At 37.1% G+C, this 23,746-nt stretch overlaps 1 protein-coding gene across 1 annotated transcript in view; it reads right to left on the bottom strand.

Annotated features, from left to right (window-relative positions):
* Neil3 (nei like DNA glycosylase 3) overlaps positions 1-22,033 on the bottom strand; it is a 41,906-nt gene extending 19,873 nt beyond the window's left edge. The window contains exons 1-2 of the mRNA XM_070015985.1: positions 21,884-22,033; positions 9,077-9,201 (exon numbers count right to left, since the gene is read on the bottom strand). Of these exons, the coding sequence (XP_069872086.1) occupies positions 9,077-9,201; positions 21,884-22,033 (275 nt within the window). The remainder of the gene's footprint in view (positions 1-9,076; positions 9,202-21,883) is intronic.
* Positions 22,034-23,746: the final 1,713 nt, after the last annotated feature.

A 23,746-nucleotide genomic window follows, 5' to 3' on the forward strand; every position in this document is an offset into this window, starting at 1 on the left:
ACTTGTTCATAGTTTGTGTTTAAACATTCTACAAAGCCACTAACACTCAAATTCCTTATTTCTAGTAACCATGAATTGAAACTGTTTATCTTTTGCAAAATAAGGCATACAACAATATATGACACTCTTTTCTTCCCTACTGCCTTGGGATAAGCAATAAAACAATTTCTTGCAACAAAAATTTATGTGTCTATATATAACAGAAAGACAGAAGAGAAAGAGAGAGAACAAGTCAAACTACTATTGTTTTCAATTCTTTTCATTTTTGTTTACCTTTATATGTATTGGGAAGAAGGGATTTATAAATATTTACAGTCAACTTTAAAGTTACAAGGCAGTAGTGAAAAATGCATAACCCTTCAGATTTTGTAAGATTGATTAGCAAGTCCAGTAAAAAAAAAAAAAGTGATTTTGTGAGACCTCTCAGGATGATCAAAACTGATTCTCAAGATAAAATACAGTGTTCTGCCTTTCAAATTCATCTCCTTTAGCTTTGTTGAGTTAATAAATATAATTTTTTGGCAGGAAGTGTTACTTCTCTGTACTTCTAATTTCAAAGCACCATGTTATAGTATTGTACAAGGTTAACCAGTCTAACTTTAAAAATGTGGGTTTTAAACTCTGTGTGCCCTACTATCAATCAGAAATGCATTTTACATGGCCCTTAGTTCTTGACAGGAAAAATGTGTGCCTGTAAGTACTCCATAATTTAGCTCCTGGAGGTTCAGCCCCAGCGAAAGGTGTACAACTGTCATGCCCAGAAGCCATCATATCGAAAATCTTTTCAGCCATGGCTCATAAAGTGGATTCTAAATCACTTCCACAATGAAACCCCATCTGCATCAAAAATCTCAAAGGTTAAGGTCCAACACAAATGCAGGACCAGTCCCAATATAAACTGGAAATAAAACAAGTGCGTTATTTATTCCATTATCTATTCTATTTATCTATTTGATTTCAAGGGCAATGTGAATGAAATAACTGTATTATCTTGTATTGATTTTATTTCAATTGAGAAACAGTTAAACATATGAAGATTGAGCTCCCAATAAACCAACAAATTTTGTGGGGTTACTGTTAAGTACCTATTATCTGAAAGTAAGAATATCTCAGAATCAAGAAAATATTCAAGGTAAACATCTATATTAGTATAACAACTGTCACGTTGGTTTTTTTAATCCACCAGCACAAAGGTCTATATTACATTTGTTTTTCTTGAATTCTAGTAATGAACTCAGTTAAGGAAGAATTTTTATTAGATCATCCCCTCTGGATTTTCACAAATTTCAGTCTATGATGCTAATGGGCACTTAAGTCCATTCATATGCATAATAGAAACACTGCCTGCCAATTCCTGCTGCTAGCTTCAAGACCATGCATTAGTGCAAAGCTGGACTGTTCTCCACTCTTTCTTCTGATCCTGAGCCTCTGATACACACAGCTAAAGAATGAGCCCTTATCCTCATTCTGGATTCATTTCTAATTGTTAGCACATTGGCTCGTTACATAGGAGATCTATTTGTTTTAGTCTGCAGGCTTGAGCCTGCGATTTAATAAGGAAAGTAATTTAACTCTTAACAAATGTCTTCTACTCTTTTGTTTGTGGTGTGGTGTGGTGTGTGTGTGTGTGTGTGTGTGTGTGTGGTGTGTGTGTGTGGTGTGTTGGTGTGTTGGTGTGTGTGTGTGTGTGTGTGTGTGGTGTGTGTGTGGTGTGTGGTGTGTGTGGTGTGTGTGTGTATGTGTGTGGTGTGTGTGTGTGGTGTGTGTGCAGGCCCTGGGGCTTGAACAGACTGAGAGCTATGCCTGAGCCTCTTTGTTCAAAGTGGCTCACCACTTGAGCAACAGCTCCACTTTGGGCATTTTGGGAGAGGGATAACTTCTTAGAGATAAGAATCTCATGGACTTTCCTTCCCAGGCTGGCTTCAAACCATGATCTTCAGATATCACCCTCCTGAATTGCTGGGATTACAGGCATGAGATACTAGTGTCTGATTGAACCACTTTTAAGACTGTCATATAATCTTAAAACAGACATATGAAATCTCACATTAAGTGCTACATGCTGAAAGAACCATTTAGAACAGATACAAAAAAACATTTCTACATAAGCAATTTTATGAGAGAAAGTAGGAGAGGACTCACCAATCTCTAGCTAACTGAATGAATGCCCAAGAGATATGATGGAGAATTGGCACAAAAAAGGTTAGTTTCAATGAAATGAAGCTGACCTATTTATTCATTGAGATCATGTTGACCACGACCTAGTTAGTTCTATGGGAGAAAACATCTACTTACACAAAATCTCCCACTTAATTGAGTTTAGGGCCAGTTCAGTGGTCAGAATGATTAAGTTAGAAAAGACCACCATTCCCAGATCCTACTATGTTTTTTCTTCTGGAATTCTAGTTACAAGACCATTTGACTTTTTCTATGCAAATCTTGGCTATTACTTCTTTAAAAAGTTGGTTCCATTCTGCTCTCTTTTCTTCTTAAGATATATTAGACAAGTTAATCAGAATAAGATAGAAGGGAAACACTGGTAATTTGCTTGGGTGGCGGGGTAATGCACCATCTATATTATCACTGGGCAAAAGTGTCAGTATCAAGTGCTATGTCTCTAAAATGCACTTTTCTATCCCCAAGATTCTTGCTAGGGCAAAGGGACAATGAAAGTGGGCTAAGATTGGCATATTTCGATTAGGATTAGCTGGAGAGGTCCTCTAGGCTGTATTGATAACTACGGCAATCCAGTGTTATCAAGAAGAGACCCTGTTTCCCGAGCACCTGCTAACTCAGCTATTCCTTGGAATAATGTCACTAATGATGTCACTGCTGATGTTGTCTAACCTTGTAAACTCCAAGCTGGGCACCAATGGCTCATGCCTGTAATCCTAGCTAGTCAGGAGGCTGAGATCTGTGGTTCACGGTTGGAAGCCAGCCCAGGCAGTAAACTCTGTGAGACTCTTATCTCCAATAAACTACTCAAAAAGCCAGAAGTGGTGCTGTGAGCTGAAGTGGTAAGATGCTTGGCAAAAAAATAACAACAAAAAAACAAACAAAAGACTCCTGTATTTGTGGCAGTCAGATAGAATAAAGGAGTAAGATGGGTGGACAGGACAGTTGTTTTTGTCTAAAAGATGGACTCCAGACATTAGCAGTGCTGTGGAGGCAGCACTAAAGGTTAATGCTATGGAGAGAGTGGATGTTACTGGAGGGGCGCCATGAGTTCTGTGCTAGGTACTCATCATCCAGCTGGTTGCCACTGGACCTTAGCAGCATCCTGGAGTGTGTACTGTAATACATATAATTCAACCCAGAGCCGGATACAATGGGGCACTCCTATCATCCCATGCTATGTAGGAGAATGACATTAGAGGATCATGGTTGTAACCAGGCTAAGTAGAAAAGCATATAAGACTCCATCTCTACAAAGAAAAGAGAAGGTAGACATGGTGGTGCTTGCTTGTGATTCCATCAAGGAAGGATGGGAAGACTACAAAAGCAAGAGGATAAACGTATACACAATGCCAAAAGCAAATACAGTGAATATGGGATATACCATAGGAGGAACATACAAAAGAAACAAGAAATCACATAGTATATTAAAAACAGCAATTAAAAAAAAACCTCTTGTGTCCATGTCTTGGAGTTCATTTCACTTAGCATCATCTTATATAGTCATGTGTACATAGCTATTGAGCTATTCTGCTCATCTGCTAAGATTATCCTAAACATATACAAATAAGGGAAACCATGGGACCTATGTTTCTTTGGGTATGGTTTATTCCACTTAATATGATTTTTTCCAAATCTTTCCATTTCCTTATCTGAATTAGGAAAGGAAAGGGGAACAATAGAATGGGGAGACAAAGTATGGTCTTGTTTGTGATCATTCGGGTAAATGCCCCAAAGTACTAAAGCTACCAGCACAACTATGTTTATTGCAGCATTATTCACCATAGCTAAGATATGGAACCAACCCAGATGCCCCACAGTAGATGAATAGATCAAGAAAATGTGATATATATACACAATGGAATTCTGTGCCTCCATTAGAAAGAATGACATTGCCCTATTTGTTAGGAAATGGAAAGACTTGGAAAAAATTATATTAAAGTGATGTAAGCCAGGCCCAAAGAAACATAGGTCCCACGGTTTCCCTTATTTGCAATAACTAGTATATGTCTGAGACAAGCAGAAAAAGTCCGATAAGTTGATGTTAGGCGAAATGAACCCCAAGATAAGGACTCAAATGGTTTTTCTTTCTTGCTATTGTTTCTAACATGTTTATAAAATGATTTTTTGTTGCTTTGTATGTCCCTCCTCCACGGTATAACCCCTGTTTTCACTGTATTTGATGTTCGTATAATTTGTAGAGGGGAAGGGAAAAAACAAATTGTTTAAACAGGGATACAGGTGGACCCATTGCAACAATGAGATGTACAAGACAAGATGTTATGTCAAAAACCGAACTTTACAATTTTGGTGCCCAGGGTTGGGGGGTAGGAAGGAATGGTAAGGGGAAACAAAGGAGGAGGCAACAATGTTTGATAAGAGATGTACTCATTTCCTTACTCATGTAATTGTAACCCCTCTGTAAAGTATTTTCACGATAAAAAAAAGAATAAATTAACCAAACCAAAAAATAAATAAATAAATAAATAAGAGTCTTATGGACTTTCCTGCCCAGGCTGGCTTTGAACCACAATCCTAGATCTCAGCCTCCTTGGTAGTTAGGATTATAGCATGAGCCACCAGCATCCAGCTATGGAATATGGTTTAATTTCACTCAGCATGGTGATTTCCAATTCTCTTTTCTTCATGGGTAAATAATACTCCATGGTGTATGTACGTACATATGTATGTATATATATACATATATGTATATTCTTTATAATGTTTTCTTTATTCATTCATCAGATGTTGGACACCCAGGCTGATTTTCACAGCTTGATAGTGTGAACAATGCTGCAATAAACAGAGTGTGGGGGGACAAAGGGCAAGGGGGGACCAGCGCAACAGCATTCACAAAACAATATGTTGGAAATGATGTGTACAACTTGGGGGGATAGGAAAGAGAAAGTAGGAGAAAAAAATGAGCGAAGGGATAACAAGTTTGACAAGAAATGTACTTATTGCCTTACTTATGTAACTGTAACCTCTCCGTACACCACATTGACAATAAAAATAAATAATAAACGAATAAATAAATAAATCTTTTTTACAAAGCAGGAAGACTACAACTCTGGTGTGAGAAGTGCAACTTTATCCTAAAAATAATGACAGACAAGGCATGGCACAGCAGTATCATGCCAAGTGAAGTCCTGATTTCAAATCCTAGTACCACCAAAACAAATAACAAAAATCATAGTGATGTCAGAAACAGATTCATATATAGTTAATTAATCTACAACTATGTTGCAAAAAAGTTCAGTGAAGAAAGCTAGCTCTACAACAAAGGTGCTTCAATAATTAGATACACCCAGGCTCCGAAAAAGGAATTTAAGAAAACAAAGCTTAAGTATTTGCCTTATCTTATATGCACAAATGAATAAAAATGGATCAAAATACAAACCAAGAGCTAACACAACAAAATCTCCCAAAGAAAATACGAAAGAAAATTTGCATTAGGTCAATGTTGTGTAAACTGTTCACTCAAAAGTATGAACCAGGAAAGAAAAATTTGCTAAATGAGAATTCACAGTATCACAAGCCATTGATTTCAAAAGACATGTTCAAGAAAATGAACAGACAAACAACAGGTTGGTAAAACTTTCAAAACATGGATCCAGCCCAATGCTGGTGACTCACATCTATAATCCTAGCTACTCGGAGGATGAATTCTGAAGAATACGGTTCAACGCTAGTTCAAATCTAGCCTGGGCAGGAAAATATGTGAGGCTTTTATCTCCAATTAACCTCCAGCAAACTGGAAGTAGTGCTGTGGCTCAAAGTGGGAGGGAGAGAGGCGGTATTGGCTCAGGGACAAAGTCCAGGCCCGGTGTTCAAGCCCCACGACAACAAAAATCAAACCAAACCATAGATTTGGTAAAAGACACTGAGAATATATATATATATATATATATATGTACACACACACACACACACATATATATATATATGTATATATGAATGCACATAATCCAATAAGAAAACTAGCAGTTTTTAACATAAATGTACCAATTTTATGTATTCAAAGGAACCCTGAAGATGTTAGTATGTGGTTGTTGTGGCTAGGTGACTAGGTCCAAGGAGTAATACTGTTGCCAAAATCCAAATGAGGATGTTGAATAGAAGACATTTATTTCTCCATAGTGTAGCATGCTTCAGCTCCTTCCAATATACATGAGACAGATTACAAAAGGATAAACTGCTAAAGCCTTTATAAGTAATTATAATAAATTCCATGAAGACATCCTAACAAACTAGAGGAACAGTTACATTATCTCTTGGATATCATCTTAGAAGTTAAACTCCAAGAAACTACAAAACTGATTATATGAAACAAATATCAAAGTTTCTGATCTCTGAGTAAATAGGTTGATTACAAGTCATGAAAGCACAAATTGGAAATAGCAAAGTGTTTTAGGAAACGATATTCACTAACATACATGTATATTTTAAATATTAGTCCAAAATGTTACAGCTGTGTTGATTTTTACTGAACATGAAAACTTGCTGGGGGAGGGTGTCTGGGTGAATATACATATCAATATATGTATATTCTGTTCTGGCAAGGTATGAAACCACAGTAAATGTACTTAGTGGCGTGATGATGAATGTGTTATCTTATACTTTTTCATTATTTTTCAGTTTTCTGTAGTCAGTATATATACGAAAAGATCATTTTTGCTTTCTTTAAGCTACTGTAAAATGTGAAGTATGGGTAGTAATCACTAGGAATTTAAAGTAAATTAATATCAAAACTAATTTTTAGTATTCTATGGTACCATTAAGAGGACTTGGACACATCCTTTCCTACCAGAAAGAAATTTACTATCAGAAATAAAATCTAAATCACTCTTCAGTTTGGATTTTCTGAAAATACAGCTTTTTTCATGGCAAATTACCTTATAGTTGACTAGTGTGCATAGTGTAGAGTGTGTACTCTACTTCATAAACAAACAAATCCCTGAAGATTTGTTATACACAACCATTACAACTGAAAGTCTTTATCTATTTGAGTCACAAACAGCTGGATATGAAGGCAAACTATACACTGTTAAGCATTTCCTTGTTATCTGAGTCTAAAATGTAGATCAGTCCTGTGTAGAAAACAGCAGAAGTCAATGAAGAAGACTCCTCTCTCAGGTGGACACATAGAGATCACAGTCCTTGGATTGAATCATCCATTCCCCATGAAGCACAGGTTGGAAGCACATTTAAACAAACAAAACAAAACTGAACTAAACAGAAAAATGTTAAAATTGTGAAAGGAAATTCAGCAAATCTTAGGTTGTTAAGTACAAATTCCAATAGCTGGTTGCCTCCTCCCCCACCTTGAATGGATATATTTAATACTTGTTAAGTCTGCAGGAAATTGAAGGCAAGCAAGCTAGTGCAATTTTCCCCCCAACCATTTACTAAGTTAGATACTCTCCAGGGATGGTCCTAGAACATGCAGTTTGAAGAAGTGATTGCCCTTGTTAGAACTTCACGGAACACTTACTGACAGCCCTGCACTGAGAAATGATTCCTTCCTTATCAGTCTGCTGGGAAACACTTGATAAAAACCTCCCTCTCATCCTATAGAAATAAATCTGCCCTGAACACCAGAGAATCAATAACATAGCGATGCTTGCAACTCTTGTGCATGGATTCCATTGTGTACTACTCTGTCCAGAGGTACAGCTAAGAGTTTTCAATCACATCAATCAATTACAACAGAAATGCAACCTGCAATATATCGTCACGGCATGAACCAGCAAGCATATGCTGATGTTATCTATTCCAGGCTAGAAAAAATCCATGAAGTGACAATGTTGTCCAAGGACAGAAGCTGCTAACAGTGAAGAGAGAACTCCTCAAAGAAACAGCCATTACATAAACCAGAAGTAATCTAAATATGTGATAGATGAGACGCAATATATAATAATCAGAGTCAAGTCCTCTCTTTGTATCATCCACCTTTACTCAAAAGTCCGTGTCTTTTCTTTAAGGTGATAAATGCTCCATATTTTAAAGAAATACTAAGTAAGAGTCAAAGGAGGAGAACCTACTCATAGTTGCAAAAAAATTCAGGTTGAAATCACACATAAGATTTGATAGATACGTTAACTGACAGACCACTTTCATTTCTTTTTTGTTTGTTTTTTTTTGTACAAATTAAACAGATGACCAGTTACATGAACGTTGATGTTTCTTATCCTTAACTCAATTGAAGGAATCTTTCTTTGCCAACACATTACACACAAATTTCCATAAGAACTCTAAAACAGTGAAGCATTCCCTTACTTCTGAGGGAAGTTTTTGAGTTCTTCAAGTATCTAAATTCTGTTCAAGATTTCAGGGAATGAAAGAAGTCAGGAAAAGGTAAAAATCCAGTGATCTGTTAAACCAGCCATTATGGATTGTCATAGGTAGAAGATAATTAATGTCACTGAATGCAATGAACATTGGCTGACAACAGGAGGTTTAGAGTGGGGGGGGAGGGGGGATGGGAGGATGTAGGGGGTGGGGGGATGGGAAGGCATGGGAAGGGGAAACAAAGGAAGAGGCAACAATGCTTGATAAGAAATGTACTCATTATCTTGCCCATGTAATTGTAACCCCTCTGTATGGTATTTTCACAATTAAAAAAAAAAGCTTGGAGAATGCCAAATAGAGATGCACTGTTCTAAAGCATTCTGGGAAGCCTTCCTAGACTATTTTCTAAAGAGAAGTAATTGATGACATCACAATTTATTTTTCTTCTGACATTGCTTTCCATGATAGAACTTCAAACTCTTATGTTAGAGCTCTCTTCAATAAAGCATTCTACATGATTAAATGTGATACCCAGTAAACTATAAGAAAAGCTTTTTTAAAGCATCTTTAAACCTGGAGAGATACGATGTAGTACATAGGTTTATCTTACCGTAAAGCTTTTGGGCCAAAATACATAAAAAGCTCTTTCCCCAAAGTTTCCACGCCACTGTAAACATATCCATGAAACAGTCTCAAGAAATTCCAGCTGGAATCATTATTATTCAGTGCAGCAGCCTGGAAGAAAATACAACACACATAAACATACATTCACACAAACTCTAAACAAATTATAATTTAATTCTTAAACATATTTATATTATTTTAAATCCAGGTGCGTTCCAATGAGAAGAATAATCTCCAACAAGTCAAGTAATGAAAATCAGCTGTTTGCAGATATTTTGGCAAATTATTATGCAGTTATTTGAAAAAGAAAATGGCCAAAAATTGTAACGTGAGAAAAAAAAAGTAATTGGCAATCTGCATTCTTCCCCAGGACCATACAGTTCTGTGCATAGGGAAAGCAAACAGAAAAACAATGTGATTCCTATAGAACTAAAATCAGAATACAGAGGTTTCTGTTTTAGAAGTGTAGTCAAGCTCCCTAAAAGAGTATTCAGATAAAAAAAAAAAAAACACAGAAAATGATGGGCAAAATGAGGAGATCTGGGGGGAAGAGCTTTCAGTGCATAGATGCACTTTGAAACAAGAAAGGAATGAAAGTTTGAAAACAAAGTAAATGTAGGTGAGAACCTTGAGAAGCATCAAGGAAGATCATGAAGTCAACTTGTACCAAACTGGCACTCAAGAATGAAAGCACTTTAGTTTGCGTGGTCCTATGATCAGACACAGGACAGACAAAGCTTGGGACTGCCTGAGGAAAGGAATCTGATTGGATCTGCCCTACTCCAACCACAATGTTCTAAATAAAAAATACATAAAGTCATTTTTTCCTTATTAGCCTGGTAAAACAAAGGATATGTTGTTAGAATTATATTGTTGAATACTTTAAGAAAATCAAGCTGGGCGCCAGTGGCTCACACCTGTAATCCTAGCTACTTAGGAGGCTGAGATCTGAGGATCATGATTCAAAGCCAGCCTGGGCAGGAAACTCCATGAGACTCTTATCTCCAATAACCCACTAGAAAACTGGAAGCAGTCATGTGGCTCAAGCGGTAGAGTGTTTGCCTTGAGCTGAAGAACACAGGGACAACGCCCAGGCCGAGTTCAAGCCCCACGACTGGCCAAAACCAAACCAAACAAAACAAAACAAAAACAACAAAGAAAATCAAGGAAATTATAAACATAAAAAATATATAAAATGCAGGTTCTTCTGTGAGAGAAGGAAAGGGATGGGATTTGGTTTAGATAATTCACAGTTTTCTTATTCTTCAATTGGGCATTATATACACTGGTGTCATTTTTTACTAATTATGCTTTTTTAATGTTATTTAATTTACATTCAAAATTAAGTATAAATTTAATACACATAAATCTATTATAGAAGATGAAATAGGCCCATATATCCACATATGAATTCTTAATCAAAGGTAATAACCTCATTTGCCTCTGATTTCTTTCTCTTTTCTTGTCATGTGTGTGTGTGTGGGGGGGGGGGTCCTAGGGCTTGCATTCAGGAATTGGGCATTGTCCTTAAGCTTTTTTTTCAAGGCTAGTATTCTACCACATGAGCCACAGCTCCACTTCTGGCTTCCTGGGGGTTAATTGGAGATATGAGTCTCAAAGACTTTCCTGCCCAAGCTGCCTTGAACCTCAATCCTATGATCTCAGCCTCCTCGGTAGCTAGGATTACAGGTGTGAGCCACCTGCACCCAGCTGGCACTCACTTGTTTCCTCCTCCTCCTTCTCCTCCTCCTCGTTTTAAAATCTGAAATGTACCTAAGGATTCTCAAAAGATTCCACATGAAAATTTCGTGGTAGAAGGAGGTAGGTATTTGTTGAGGAGGTAATTATTAAGCAGCTTTACATACAAAACCTAGAAGACAGACAGTTTTTCTTCAATTTCAAATGCAATATTTTTTCAATGATTTACAAACATGTGCATTCTAAATGCATAAGGAATGTTCACCCCAACCTTTCCTTTTTTAAACTGATCTTTGTTAAAAAAAAGTTTTTAATTCAAAGAGATACTAAGGTGATTTAAAAAACGAACTGAGAACAGATATTCTTCAACAGCAACCATTCAAGTTTGTAATGGCTATAGCCAATGCCTAAAATCCAGGTACTTTTAAATGACTTCACATTCTTCCTGTGCAAAGGAAGTTCAGAACATGAATCACAGGCTTAGAATGATGAATACAACATACAGAAGAGTAATCAAAAATAATATCTTTCCAGCACTACAGAAATCACAAGAACTTGTGGGAGATTATACTATCCGAAATAATAGGTACATATGTCACTATGTCCTTAGAACTTCAGCCACTAAATTCTCTCTCTTGGAAAAACTCAAAGGCCTATCAACAATTATCACATCCCTGTAAAACAGGCTTAAGAATTCGGTGTGAAAACAAAACATACTTTCATATCAACCTTATTATAAATGAAACTTAGGCAGCAAGAGTTTGGCTGCTTTGCTACCTTAGAAGGGATGGTCAGGCACTTAGCCACACTTCAAGCCAAGTACACATTACAATAGCAGGTTCCAAAGTAGGAATGTAAAAAGTGCTTATACACCAGTTGGGACAGAGTTAGGATACTGAGATATACAAAGCAGATCTGGATCTATTATGAATAACTTTTGCCTCCATATAGACAAGGTTTAATGTTTTTTGGCTCTCAGACTTACTATTGTTTTGAACTTTCATTTCCTTTTCAAGTTTAATGGCTCAGAGCTTGTTCTACCAGTCCAATGGCAACAGTCCCTTATACTCACTCTCTCCTTTATATTATAAACCATGTAGAGGCTGGGTGATAAATTACCCCATTTGAAACACACACACACACACACACACACACACACACACACACACACACACACACACACACACACACACACACACACACACACACACACACACCACAAATTTTCCTGTTTAGAAATTAATTAGCTACTAATGACATCCCTATGATTTAATCTCTCACCTCTAATTTTTTATAAGTCAAATCCCAACTCAAGATCTATCTGAAGAAAGCCAAAGACATACAGTGGAAAAAACAAAAAAACAAACAAGCAAAAAATAGCCTCTTCAATAATTGATGTTGGGAAACCTGAGCATATGCAGAAAACTAAAAGTAGATCACTGTTTGTCACCGTGCACTAACATCAATTCTAGTTAGATAAAGACCTCAACATCAGACCCCAAACTTTGAAATTACTAGAAGAGAGAATAGGAGAAACATTAGAACATATAGGTATAGATAGAAACTTCTTGAATGGAGTCCCAAGAGCATAACAGAAAGCAGAGAGAGACTTGAAAAGTGGAACTACATCAAAATAAAAAGTTTCTGCACAGCTGAGGACAGTTACTAAACTAGAAAGAGAGCCAACAAACTTGGAGGCAATCTTTACCAGCAGTATATCAGACAAAGGCCTAATATCCAATATATACAAGGAGCTCAAGAAACTAACCCCTCCCAAACCTAATAAACCAATCACTAATTAGGCAAAGGAGCTAAGCAGAGACTTCTCAGAAGAAGAGGTATGAATGCAAATAAACACATGAGGAAATGATCATCATCCCTGGCCAAAAAGGAAATGCAAACCAAAACAACTCTGACATTCCATCTCAGTAAGAATGGCCAAAATTGTGAATCTGAACATCAAATGTTGGTGGGGATGTAGGAAAAAGGGAACCTACTGTACTGTTGGTGGGAATGTAAACTAATATAACCATTCTGGGCAGCTGTCTGGAGGTTCCTCAAAAAACTAAACAGAGACCTTCCCTACAACCCAGTCATACCACTCCTGGGCATCTACCCTAAACATCATGAGCCAGGATATGACAAAGACACCTGCACATCTATGTACTATTGCTGTACTATTCACAATAATCACAATACGGAAACAGCCCAGATGTTCCATAATGGATGAAAGGATCCAAAAAATGTGGTACCTATACATGATAGGATGTTACATAGTCATTAGAAAGAATAAAATAATGTCATTTGCAGGGAAATGGATGGAATTAGAAAAGTAAATCATGTTAAGTGGAGCAAGCCAATCTCAGAAAGACAAATGGCACATGTTCACTCTGATATAAGGAAGTTAGATCTAAAATACACTGAAATATGATAATTATACAGGATTTTAGATGCACAGAGTGATACCAAAAGAGTGTATTTTTTGACGAGAAACACAAAGGCACAATGCCTAAGTGCCTTTTCAAATTTATATAAAATTATATATATATATATATTTATATACTGAGATGAACTCCAAGGTATAGAAACAAGAGAGCTCTTCTTTTCTTTCTTTCCTTTTTAGTTTTTAGTTTTTGATGAGGCTCTCTTCTTTACTTTACGTATGGTATATTCAAGTGAACATCTTTGGGTGGGTTGGGGGGAAGAGTCCAGAATTTGAGGGAAAAAGTGCAGCAGTGGAGTTCACTGGATTGATGAAAGTGAACTATACAACTTGTGGATAGAGACAGGAGAAAGAGACTTGGAGATAATGAAGGAGCAGAAGATGCTGCTGCCTTGTGTAATTGTAGTCCCTCCATATATCACCTCCACGATAACAAAGTGAATTAATAATCTGTCTGATTTGTTAATAATTTTTCCATCAATTGCTACATGCTAAGACAATCTAAGGCCCTGAATCTGACTGCTTCATCCTTTCTTTTGAAATGAGTAAAAATAAATAAATAATAAAAAGTCCCTATTGTCTCATATAAACACTGCTCAATTAAGGGTTGTGCTAAGAACTCTACATAGAAAACACTGAAACAAAAAAGTAAAGCACATTGTTAAGAGATAAACAAGTTTGTCTTTAGACTTGCAAGGATGAAAGGTCCATTCAAAAACATCAAGTAAGCAAACAATCAGAGTTGAATGTTTTGGAGAGATATCTACACTGAAGATGCCAAATTATCCAATAAGCAGCAGAGAAATTGTGTGTAAAGCTGTGATGTCAGATAAGATAAGCAATGGGGTACATGCAGATAAAGAGAAGGGACACAAGAACTGAGGTCTGAGACAACATAGTTGCAGGGATTCATGGAAGAGCCTGAAAGGGTGACTGTGATGTCAGCTAGCAAGGCAGCAGCAAAACCAAGCCATTGTAACTTCCTAGAAGCAAATGACAAATGTGTTTTGAGGAAGAGGGCATGCCAAGACTGTTGACACATCAAGTAAGATGAAGACAGGCTTAAATACCCAATCCAGCAATGAAGTAGTAATTAGTGACAAGCGTCTAAGGGCAAAAGCCTGGTTGGAGTGGGCTAGAGAGATAGAGAAGAGGAATCATTAGCAAAGGGGCAGTGTGAACACACAATGCTGCATGGAAGAAAGAAATGGAGGAAAGGGGTAACCGGAGAGGCATGGTCCTATGTTGACAGGAACGATTCAGTAGAGAAGACAACATTAATCATACAGGGCAGAGAGAAGTACAGAAATGCTTTTAATAGACAAGAAGGAATAGTTAAAGAACACATGTAATTGTGGGTCTTGATAGAAACATGGGTAGTCCATTTACAGTCCCAGGAACGAATGCAGAGTACATGTTACCGATGAGCATGAGTAGTTTTGGTAAAAATTTTCTTGTACTCGATTCAATTTTCTTGAATAAAGTAGGAAACAAGTTCATCAAAAGAAAGAAATACAGATCCAAGTACTCTGGATCCTATCAAGTTATATACAGCATATAAATAATATTACTCCAGTCTCATCATATGGCCTCACATTAATCATGTTACTGGTTCCATCGTAGAGAGTTCTACTAAGTAAGGCCTATCTATTTTAAAAATCATGGACATTTCACTGGATAATACCAAGTACTTTAGTTCACGGCTTTAAATCACATGAAAGTAGTTCTAGTTAGGTTTACTTCCTTTTTTGACTTTCAGTTTTATCCAATGGGTTCTGAAATTCTAGCCATTTACTTGGGAATATTTTCTAATCAGCAACAACAATCAAATGCTCCTTTATCAAAACACTAAACTTTAACTTGGCAAAACAGTATCCATTTTGGTAGTAATTTGAGAACTAAATCCCAGGTAAAATTCATGTTATGTTTTTGGTATCACTTAATCTTAAACCACTAGATAATGAACAGTTCAGAAGTAGTAGATTGAGGGAAATAGGAAGAGAAAAAAACAAAAACAAAAACCTTTTTTGCCCTAATATTAAAAGCCCAGATCAACTAATAATGTCTACTAGGAAAAGATCCAGACCAAGCTTATCCAGGTTTTTAATACTAGATTTTCCCCAGGAATTTCTAACTATGTGCTAAATGGGTCTGTGAGGATCAACTCATAACACTGTGCAAAATTAAGTGGCCTGATGGGAAAGTTGATTCCATGTACACAGTATAAAAAAGCAAAACTCCATATGTCATCCTCTATATGACCAACACTGCCAGGTAAATTTCAACATTTTTTTTTTCCCTTTCAGGAATAATCTCTTAAAGTATAGTTACTCTGAAGGAACTATCTACACTTTCAGTCTATTGTCAGCTCTTAGAAATTGTAGAAAGCTGGAAAAATGGAAAAATCTGACAATAACTTAAAAAAAAAAAAGAGGATGGTCCTTCAAACCTTTATGGTTAAGTGGGCCACTTATAAACCAGACAAAGGAGACAACATGCTCTTGTAAATAAATCCCATTGTACACATACATACTCTATAATTCTCCCTCGTTTTAATGCCGCTTCAACTGCAGAGCTAAACAACTTTGAAGCTTTCTGCTCAACACACTGAGTGTAGTGTTTTCTAAACCCTGACTACACTGAATTATTTGTCTGTGATTTGCATTTGTCTACCTGCATAAGTTCTTTGGGGGCAGTAACTCCTGTTTAGCCAGTATCCTCAAGATTTTACACAAGTGTTGAGTAAATACTTGTAAGTTTGAACAAATCTCTCTTCCCTTATTTCTGATACCAAGTATGGCTTTATAGCATAGATTCACAGCATGCACCTACCATGGCCATCTTGCTTTACCTTTTTCAAGATTTCTTGGCCAAAAATTCTGCTCTACCTTGTATAATAATCTCTAACATTCCCTCTCTCTTATTTTCTAATTATCTCCAACGGGGTACATTTAAACACAAGTGGACAAAATTCCCATTTCTACCAAAACACATATATAGGAAGGTTTAGAAATGTCAATGTATTCCAGTCTCAGAGACTAGCTATTGTTGATATTGTCATTTTTGACAGGCTTACCATTTAAATACTAGCTTTAAAAACATTTATCTTAATACTCCATTTTTGTTTGTATGGAAATTATACATACAGAGCATTTGGTTGTCCATAATATAAGGGCTTCATCCAAGTCAACTGATTTTTAGGGCATTAACTTTTCTAAAATAATAAGCTCCTCACAAATACTTTGAACAAAATGAACATTTCAACTGATGACTACCAAAAGTCCCTGCATATACTTTTCGGTATTAAAAAAATTCATTTTTAAAAGTAATTCTGGTATACCAGTAATGGTTTGTTCTATTTATTTTCTGCATACACACTGGGCAAGGCTTTTGGAATAAACCTAAGACATTCACTCATCCTGCTGCAGAATCTAGGGTTATCACCTCTTCCCATGAGTCCTTTGTTGCTTAGACAGATTCAAATATTAATTTCCACAAGCCTATTATCTTTGCTATAACTATACACAGTTGCCCAATGTATACTTGACTTTCTCATGTTGACCCTAATAATTCTGTAACTGTATCATTTGAGCATTTCAACCTTTTTCCTTCCTCTGAAATAGAGATGAAAATCTTCACCACAATTTTAAGTATGATTGAGTAGGGTTCACCTTCCACTTTCAAGTGGCTTAATAACATGAAATCTTCAAAACAACATATATTTTTAGAGACAGCACATGATTTATCGCACTTATTATCATTTATCCTGCCTATCCACGGGTGAACTAGGAAGATGAACTTTTCAGGGCAGAATAAGACTTTTTCCATAGATAAATGTTTCGACTTTAGAGCTGTTACAGTTTCTGCCACAGAAAGAAGAAAATACCATATTTACTTTCATATTTTCTCCTCCTTTTTCCTCTCTTGCTCTCTTGCTCTTTCCCCACTCTTAGAAAGAGGAAACTCAAATTAGAAGTCATCAATCAAGTGAAACTTTCAAATTTGAACTCTACCAATCAAGACTATCAAAATAACGGTCTCTAAGCTCTATAATAAAGGTCTATAGATCTATATATGAAAATACATGCTACAAAGTTGTAAGAGCAGAAAGTTTAAATGCTTATCCAGAGACTAAATACTTTGTGCTTTTCCCTTCATGAGGGAATCAAATGCTCCTGAGATAAATGGGTCTGGTGAGAAAGCTCTGATCTAGAAAGAAAAAGTAGCAATCACAAGGATGTTTATTCTGCTACACACAAGCTAAGGGTTTTATATGTCTTCTTAATCAAATAAACTATGATGTGAGTATAAGCATCTCCAGAGGAGGAGTAACAAAGGAGTGGGAATTCTAAATCAAGATGACTCTATTTTTTTTATAAATGAATGAATATGACATAAATAAATGAAAAATCACTTCTCTGAGTTTCTTGATAGGTGCCAATACTGTAATGCTTTCCTTGGTTGATATCTTTTGTTTCTTGATTCCATACAATGCTGGATGTTGATAATGCAATGACTGTGAATCACTAAAAACAAATCACTATCAATATCCTTAGAAGAAGTATATCATGCATGTTCTACATAATACTTAGAAAACTTCTCTGGAAAATAAAATCTTTGTACATTAGCACTTTCTTCAAAATAATGGCAATATTAGAATACTGAGTAAGAGGGAAATAAAAGAAAAACTCAAAGTATGTGGCTTCATTATTTCTATGCAGTAGGCATTTCTAAATGGCATGCCTAACCAAATATACATATACTTATGATGGAGGATTCCAAACGAAATTTTAAATCCTTAATCATAATGCTTTATTCAAAACTTTGCTTTTCTCCATCCAATGTACTTTTATTACATGCAATGTACGTTTGTGACACTAGCATACATAAAGAGACTAAAAGTAGCTATCATATCAAATACATGCATCCAATCTGAAGGAGTCATAAGAACAACCAGGAGATCATGTACAAAATGAGATGAATGCTTATAAACAGTTTCATATCCTGTTTATGAAAGGAGATTGAAAACATATGCAGATTACACACTGATTTCACTAAAATATTGTATCCACCCAACAATTAAAATTGGAGGACTGACTCTTCAAAGCTCATTAGCCAGACATGTTCATTTACATTCTGATACTGTTTCTTACCATAAGGTTCCACAAGCTCCAGCAGAATTTTATGCAAGGAGCTTACACAATTGTATAATTTTATGCTGACAAAGACAGTAGATCAACACTTAGAGAAATAATATGCTGCGTACATGACTGACAGACGCTAAGAGCTTCTGTGGCTAGGTTCTCTTCTTCAAAATGAGGATCAGTTGACACACAGGGTGGGAGGCATTAAGGTGTGTTTCCTATGAACTTGAAACTGACCTGAACACAAAGGAATTCTACTTGACCAACAGTAGCTACTGAGGTAAGGGTCCTTGTTGGTTTATGCAACAATGATAATTTCAGGATTAAATCTTTTTTTTTTAATTTTAAGTACTCAATATTTATTTCAACCTCATTTAAGTATTTTTTTCACGTTTACTGCACTACATGTAACGTACTATACTGTTAGAGTATTTTTTTTACATGCTGCCTTGACAAAACAAATCATTTTAATACAGTGATAGAAACATTTAAGTAAATGTAATTCTGGGATATGAGATCATATGTTACAATATTGATTTGGAAGAAGCTGGTGAAACCTACCATGTGTTAATGGAATTTACTATGGATCCAACATCCCTCTCAAATGCAAAAGACTCTTACTATTTATAAGGGTTACAATAATTATTATTAGTTTAAAGGCCCAGAAAGCGAGGCCATCACAAAGTACCAACAAGCTGCAAAAAAAAAAAAAAAAAGTGTCCATAGACCAACATTCATCATCCTAATAACAAAGACCCATTCTAGTTTTTTGTTGTTGTTGTTGCTTTTTTTTGGTCGGTCGTGGGCCTTGAACTCTGGGCCTGAGTGCTGTCCCTCACCTTTTCAGCTCAAGGCAAGCGCTCTACCACTTGAGCTACAGCACCACTTCTAGTTTTCTGGTAGTTTATTGGAGATAAGAGTTTCACGGACTTTCCTGCCCAGGCTGGCTTTGAACTGCGATCCTCAGATCTCAGCCTCCTGAGTAGCTAGGATTACAGGGGTGAGCCACCAACACCTGGCCCCATTCTAGTTTTTAGTTAATCATTCTATTACGGTGTCAAACATAATCGTCTGAAAAGCAGGGCTATTAATTGGTGAAATAGGGTTCATTGAGTATTGTCACCAAGGGATGTGTAACCATAACCCACCCTTCAAGGGAACATTTATATTAGGTAATCAGGTTCTGTTTCTTTCTAGGCAGACATAGTCAAATCTAAGGTTGTATTTTTCTACCTAATTATCACATATAGAGCACATATAGTGCAATATGGTGTTCCTATATAATGTGCTAGCAACTCTCTTGTATTACGAAAAGAGCTATAGCATAAGTCATGGTTCACTAGCATGTAGCTTGGAGAAGAATAGCCTTGAAGTGTGACACAGAAAATCAAATCCTAGCTTAACCCTTTATCAATCATGTGATCGTGAGCTATGCACATTCCTTTTCTGTAGCACCAACTAAGTTAATTCTTTATTATATATAACTACTCTTTCTCATGACTAAATGAGACAAAAATCATTTCATGCTCTGCCACCAGACATAATCACAGCAAACAAAAAAATAAAATGCTCAAACCAAGTGCCAGCCACTCGCACCTTTAATCTTCCATACCCAAGGCTAGAACTGATAATAGAGGTTTGAAACTGGTCAAGGAAGACCAATGTCAGAGACTTTAATCTTCAATTAACCAGCAAAAAGCTAGAAGTAGAAGCATGATTCAAGCAGAAGAGCTTAGGCATGAGCAGAAAAAGCCAAGCCTCAGGCCTGAGTTCAAGCCCCAATACTAGCACGCATGCTCACACAAAGGAAATCTTCATACTATGTTTATCTAAATACCAACAAATTGATCACTTAAAAACAATAGCGTGGATTCTTAAAGCAGGGACCTTATCTTACTTGTCTTTCTACCCACACACGTATAAAGCCTAACATAATATTATTTTTGAAGAACACAAATTATGAGATCTACAAGGATAGTCCAAAAAAGCCATTGGTAAGCCCTGTAACATTCACTTCTGAAATATGATTTCTCTTCCCTGTCTTCATCTTCACTAGCAGCACCTGAGTGCCAGCTCCTCACATCAATCATGGCAGTTGTCTCCTGAAAGAGCAATATCTACCTCTGGCTTTCCTCCAATCTTCCTTTTCAAAGTAAAGGGATCTTTGCAAAGTGTGAACGAATCTGATCACACCTCAAGACTCTAAAGCTGCAAGAATAAATGCAAAGGTCTTAATCTGCTGTCAGGAGTTCTCTGTGGTCTGCTCTTTACATCTTGTATCCACAATCACCTTTCCTCCTCTTTTTCCCTTTACTCTTCCCACTGTGCTTTCCTTCGGTATTTCACATTCTTGAAGTACTGAATTCCACAAGGAGAAATACCTGTTTTTACTACCCAGGTGCCTTGATAGTATTCAGTACTTTGTTGAGTGATTTTCATAAGCAGTAAATTCTTAAGAAACCATTCAGGTATACCTCAACCCTACCCTGCAACCATTTTGATAAATGCAATAATTATAACAAAAACGCAAAATGTATATATGAAGATGTCACAAAAAATATAAAATAAAAGGACAACTGGAAGAAGACACGAAAGTTAATTTTTTCCCATTTTGAAAATACATTTTCTCAGCATCAAAGCTCATTTGTTTCAAGTTGAAAGCAGATGCTAATTGTATGATACCTTGTCTTCCCAGGACTAAAAGCAACGAGGAGCTTTGCAGGAGAAATTGAAGTATAGCACAATATTGAATGCATCCCTGAAATACAATCATCTGACCACCTAAAGGCCTGTAAACGCATGATGGCTTAATCAGACTATTTTTAGTGCAAGTTTCCAAGTTCTTGCTAAATGAATACCAACACCATTTGCAAGAAAGGCCTGAGTGGCAAGAAGCTGTGCTACAAATTTACTTTAAAAAAGAAATACAAGCACTTAAAAGGCAACTAGAACTGAGTTTCTCTGACCCTTCATTAGATGGCAATATTAAGTTCAGAGGGAAGTTAGTGCTAAACTTTCTACGTGCAGTTTTTAAACTACCTATTACTTGTCATATAGTTAATCAACCGCAGAACTCTAGGCAAGCAAGAAGCTAGAATGTAATGTTCAAAGCTTACTATCTTAAACCTGTGACGAAAGTAGTCAGAGGTTGCAGAGATCTGATCATGTTAACAGGGGAGAAAATAACAGCGTTTGCTGTCTAATTAAGACGGTGAGTAAGGTGACTTGTGATAAAACACATTCAGCCAATTCTCATCTTGGGATCTTCCCGGGCATGGCCAGCCCATCTTGAGATCTGCCCGGGCATGGCCAGCCCATCTTGAGATCTGCCCGGGCATGGCCAGCCCATCTTCTGACTAGGACCTACGCCTTCCCACCATAAAGTTTAGACAATGAGAAGCCCTAGGAAGCCAGCACCAAAGCAAATACATGGCACGATGGATCCAGGGAACCTGAGTATGTGTAATCGTTTCGCCCCGCAGGCTCCAGGCCAGGTGGAGCAACTCACCTGGAAGGAGGCATCAGCCCCTGAGTCTGCGCGGGGCAACCCTGGCAGGCTCAGCAGAGCACTTCCCCGCACGCCGGTTACCGCCTGGCCCGGGACAACTCGCGCCCGAATCTCCTCCCCATTCGCGGTACAACCCGGTCCTTCCACCATCTCTCAGAAGTCCGCCCTACGTCCCACTAGTTGCAGACCAGGCAGGAAAACTGCTATGCAACTCAACTTTCCCGCCCGCACGGAGGGGAAGTTCAAATCTCCCGCGCGCTAAGGCTCCTCCTAGTCCCTCTCCGGCCCCGCCCAGTCCCGCCCCGCACCGCCCAAAACTCTCTCTGGCCCCGCCCCTAACTTCCATGGTCCCTCCCACAGCCCCGCCCAGGTTTGGCTTTCCGCTCTCTGATCGAAGGGCCCTAGTTTCCCAATTAGCGCATGCGCAGTAGCTAAGGCGCCATGGTCCTTTGGGTGGAGCCAGTGCTGACTGGAGTGGAGTCAGATAAACCAAGCTCAGCTCTAAAGGCAGAGGAACTCGAGAGCTTCCAAACCTCAGTCCTTTGCTTTAATGCTTTACCTTTGTGTTCAAGCTCCTCAGACCTCGCAGGTTTTCTGATCTGACTTTCTTAGATCTAGAATGGTTATTGTCACAGAGCTTCTGTAATCATACACCCTATTCAAAGGTAAATAACAAAGAGGCTGCGTTAAGGTTTTATAGACTAAATTTGCTTACTTTTTCTCCTTTAGGTTTAATGTATTAGATAAAATGGTTTTCTATGCAAAATATACATTAGCATCTCTATTAAATACCTCCTCATTTAAAAATAGCTAAAGGAACTCTGAGCAGGACCAGACATCCATCTTTTTGTTGTAGCATGTCCTGCTAGCTTTGTAAAAAGTAAGGCTGTATGTAAATTTGAGGGCAATGCAGTACATAGCTTTCCAAGTTTACTTGTAATCCTAAGAAAAGACACATATACATATAAGTTTATGATGATAAGTGACTCCATACAGTTTGATTTGAAAAATAGCACACATTAAAACAATGCCAATTGGTAACTGATTTTATAAATCATAGCACTATTCTGTAGTTAAGCCAAAATATGTGTATGTGTGTATATGGGTAAGTCACAAGAATATGTGTGTGAGCATACACACTAGAGTCTTAATCATTAATTACTTAATTCTTGGTGGAGAACAAGTAGTGACCAAAGTTAGCCAGATCAAGTTCACAAAAACTTGTACTTTACTCCTTTGTTCAATTTTTGCTTACTTTTCAAAGTCATGCTGTTAAATAGGAAAGAATTGTCCATAAACTCTAATTCAGTTATAATCATTTCCCTGTGATAGAGGAAAGTTCTAGATAGCTTTTTTATCCTTACTTTTGCATTATTTTATTGTTTATCAAATTACCTCATTTTCTATAAACTTTCATAATTTGTTGATCAGTATTTGGCAATTGTCTAGGTGTATAATTTGTCAAAAGGTTACAGAGTAGATGTTTGGCTAGAAGCAGCTATCTAAAGAGTTGACTGTGGTTAGAAAGATACTTCTGAGATGTTCACTTGCATGGTCAATAGCTTGAGGTCTCAGTTCTCTTCTAAAAGATGTGTCTATAGAACTGTGTCGCTATTCTCATGATGTAGCAGTTGACAGAGAACTGGAATGAACCTGGAATCTCCTTGGAATGCCTCTTAGCACACAACTGCCACTTTTCCACATGACCATTTGCCACCCTGCCATGTGATAATATCTGCCATGTTCCAGCACAGAATGAGGTGTGGCCCTTTGATAGAAACAAAATATGAAGTTACCAGCCTAAAGTTAATTATTATATCAACCCAAAATCAGTTAAGATACTTTCCTATAAATACTAAAATT

The sequence above is a fragment of the Dipodomys merriami genome, unplaced genomic scaffold (assembly GCF_024711535.1).
Source record: "Dipodomys merriami isolate MVZ:Mamm:240054 unplaced genomic scaffold, mDipMer1.0.p SCAF_12, whole genome shotgun sequence".
NCBI classification, from domain to species: domain Eukaryota; kingdom Metazoa; phylum Chordata; class Mammalia; order Rodentia; family Heteromyidae; genus Dipodomys; species Dipodomys merriami.